This window comes from Carlito syrichta, unplaced genomic scaffold (assembly GCF_000164805.1).
Source record: "Carlito syrichta isolate Samal-C Ts95f unplaced genomic scaffold, Tarsius_syrichta-2.0.1 Scaffold130367, whole genome shotgun sequence".
NCBI lineage: Eukaryota > Metazoa > Chordata > Mammalia > Primates > Tarsiidae > Carlito > Carlito syrichta.
The window spans coordinates 1-3,564 of NW_007074463.1; the positions used below are offsets into that span (position 1 = coordinate 1).

The 3,564-nt window shown below is 65.4% G+C and overlaps 1 protein-coding gene across 1 annotated transcript in view; it reads right to left on the minus strand.

The window, feature by feature from the left end:
• Positions 1-3: 3 nt before the first annotated feature.
• Positions 4-3,564, minus strand: part of KDM4B (lysine demethylase 4B) — a gene marked incomplete at its 3' end in the record, with an annotated part of 77,810 nt that continues 74,249 nt past the window's right edge. Inside the window, exons 12-14 of the mRNA XM_021707987.1 lie at positions 2,860-2,875; positions 1,242-1,420; positions 4-99 (exon numbers count right to left, since the gene is read on the minus strand). Coding sequence (XP_021563662.1) covers positions 4-99; positions 1,242-1,420; positions 2,860-2,875 — 291 coding nt within the window. The remainder of the gene's footprint in view (positions 100-1,241; positions 1,421-2,859; positions 2,876-3,564) is intronic.

A 3,564-nucleotide genomic window follows, 5' to 3' on the forward strand; every position in this document is an offset into this window, starting at 1 on the left:
AACCAGCGGCCGCGTCTTCTGGCCGCTCTTGGAAGGTGGTGCTGCTGCAGAGCCCTCCCCAAGGGAGACCTGGGGCACCTCCTTCTCCATCTGCAGGGCCTGCAGGGACAGGGTCTTCAGTGGAGACCTTGACTCAGGGCCTGCCAGCTGCAGGGCCTGCCTCGGTGTGGGACGCCTGAACCTGGCAGCCCAGGTCAGCTGGTGGGGCCACCTTCAGACTTCTCTCCCTCCCCCGGCCTTCTGGAAAGTTCAGGGGAGCCCCTGGCACAGTCTGATCCCATCCTGGCCCTGCCAGAGACCCTCCCACCAGGGTCACATCCAGACGTGGTGCCCGCGCTGGCCCACGTGGCCTGGGTACAGGGGCTTGCTGGTTGGGGCGTGGCTGAGCCGGTCACAATGCCCCCTGGTGAACGGCACGGCAAGATTCACGTCTGAACTGCTGTTCCTGGCCCTTGGGCTCCCAGCAGCCTCTGGGGCCACACAGAGGGCAGACAGCGCCTGTGTCTTGTGTGTCTCCGTGACCAGAGTGCCAGTCCCACTCGGGACGGCAGGTGTGGGCAGCCCTGAGTGGCAGGCCTGTGACAGGCATGCGCCCCAGCATGCACGTCCCCCACCCTACTCTGTCGCCACCCAGGGCAGTGCCCCAGCGCCCGGAAGCACCAGGTACAGCTGGGAGCTGGGGGAGCCAAGCCAGTGGGTGCAGCTCCATCCTGGGGAGGCCTGGAGACCAGGAGTAGGGAGGGAGGCGCGGCTGAGACACTCGGAGGAAGAGAGCAGGGCTGGGCCTGGGACAGACGTGCAGAGGCCAGGCAGGCGTGAGGGCAGGGGCCCAGACGGGACTGTGGCACAGGTGCCCGGTTCCCGAGAACGCTGCCACACGGGCTGTCTCCCAGCCCCAACTGGCCAACGGGTCCCTCACGGCACCCAGCACACCCAGCCCCTCCCCACCGCTCAGCTCCAGGCCACAGGTTTGTGGAGGGCAGCGACCCGCCACCCTCCTTGCTCCGCTGCCCACTGCCCACAGCCCGTCCCAGCCCATTCTGCAAAATGTGGAAACCCAACTCACCCCTGGGCCTTCAGAACGTGGGAAACTGGGCCAACTCCTCCCGCCCTGGGCACCAGAAGTGTGTGGGCCACTGCTCCCTCTACAGCACCCATGTCAGGGCACCCCCACCCCACAACCCTGCCCACGAGGGCACCAGGGGAGTGTGCCCGGTGTGCCCTGTGCCACCCATGCCCACCTGGCTGTAAGGGTAGAAGAGCGTGCAGATGGCGCAGTAGGGCTCCGTGAGTGCAGCCACCGCGTTGAACCTCCTCTCAGCCTGGAAGCTGGCTGCACGGTTCTTCCACTGCAGGGACAGCAGGGACCTCAGGGCCTCGGGGTCATTCATGTCCTCCTCCCCGGAGAACGGGGACGCTTCTGGAATGACACAGGGGAGGGAAGCTCGAGCACCGTGGAACACATGCAGGGAGCAATCGCAGCTGTCTGGGTGGGGCCCAGGCCTATCACTGGCCTGTCCCCTTCCCGGCTGTCCGGCTCTCACATGCCCACTGTGGTGGCATTACGGTATCTTTACGGGCGGAGACGCATCTGCTCTGCTTCCCGAGGTCCCCAGTGCCTGGCCCTGGACGACTGCCACACTGAGACTTGGGTCCCCCAACCCACGGTTCCTCTGAGCCCTCCCACCCTGGACATTAGAGCTGCCCACGTGCCTGGGGCCTTACGGGTCAAGAACCAGCCAAGACTCTATGCCCAGCCCTGCTCTGCCCCGAGGCCTGAATGCACATGGGCCGGCGGTGACCAGCAAGGTGTGAGGACACTCTCCTTCCTCTCACATCAGGGTGGCTCAGCCTACCAGGCGGTGCAAGTCTATGGTGAGTGGGCTTGACTTCCCGGAAGCCCAAGACAGCGCAGGAGAGCCACATCACCCAGGGCATGTGCAGGAAGGCAGGTGACACCACTTGTGAGAAGCCGTGGCGGTCTCTCTCCCACGCTCCTGTTGCTGCTCCCAGCTAGTCTCTGACAGCCTGTTACCAGCTGCTGTGCCCTGATTCCCCATCTGTGCCCCCAAGCACCTCCTGGGACACAGGGATGCCGTCCCCAGGAAGGGGATGCTGGTACCTGCAGCCCAGCCCTCGGCATGACTGGACGGGGAGGGTGGCACCCTGGGCTCGTCCCAGCTGTGGCACTGCACCCAGCTCACCTTGAGGATGGGCACCCAAGATGACCACACCTGGCTTGGAAAGACCCAGCCAAGACTCCTGCCTGAACCTCAGGCCTGGGTCTAGTTAGCTGGTCCCAGGACAGCCCCATGTGGCCCTGAGGCCTCTGGATGGGGACAGAACCCCTGGCTCCTATCACCAGGGAGGCTAAGGCCACGCTGGGTTCTGGGGCCACAGCGGCCTCATGAGTCAAAGCTCTGACCTCACCCAAGGGATGCAGTGGGGGCGGGGGTGGTCACTGAGGCTTGGAGGCGCCTTCTGGAAGGAGCCAGCTGTAGGAGAGGTCTTGGGTCACGCTGCGATCCCCTCACTCCTGGGGCCGGTCCCGAGCCCCCAGCACCTCCAGAGCCCTCCTCTCCCCAGCCTCGGGCCACTAGGCATGGAAGCACCCTCAGGACCAGGTCCGAGCAGGGAGAGACTCTAACAGCAACCGCTCACCCAGGTGACCGCCTGCCTGGGTGACCTCCTATCTGGAGTGACTGCTGACCTGGGTGACTGCCTGGCCAGGTGACTACCTACCCCAGGAGACCGCCTATCCAGGGTGACTGCCTGTGGGATGATCCCCTCTCTGGGATAACCACCTGCCCCAGGTAAGCACCTATCCAGGGTGACCGCCTGCCCATAGTGACTACCTACCTGGGGGACCATACACCTGGGGGACCATACACCTAGGGGACCGCCTACTCCCTGGAAGACTGCCTATCTGGGGTGACCACCTGCCCTGGGTGACCACCTACCCATGGTGACCACCTGCCTGGGTGGCCAGGATGAACGAGGCTTCTTTCACATGAATAGCCTCCACCTTCGAGGCTGCCAGTGCCCCTGAGGATGGGCTTTCCCACTGGCCATTTCCACCACGGCTGGGGTGTGGAGATGAGGAGGGACTGGCCAGTCCCGCCAGTGAGCTCAGGTCCTGCCCAGCTGAACCTGGCACTGACCCTGTTTCTAAAACCACCACCCGATGGGGTGGTAGACACTTCGGCCCCCGCCCGCCATGTGCTCCCACCACTTGCATGGAGTCACGCTCTGCAGACCCCCGGCAGACCCGCAGCTGAGAGCAAGAGGTGTGGCCTCATCCCGGGGCTGGGGGCCACTGCATGGCGGGAGAGGGGCTCGGGCAAGAGCAGGGACCCACAGCCTGGTGTGAGCCGCCAGGGGGTCCCAGGCCACGTGGCCCACCCCAAGCCGCAGCAGCCTCAACCCCGGCCTCACCGCAGCCAGAGCGCCGGGGACAGGCCTCGGTTCTGGATCTTCCCGGCCAGCCATTATGGGCCGGCGGACCCATTTTACAGATGGGTGAACGGCGCCACAGAGGTGGGTGGCGCCCCAGCCCGGGCCCTG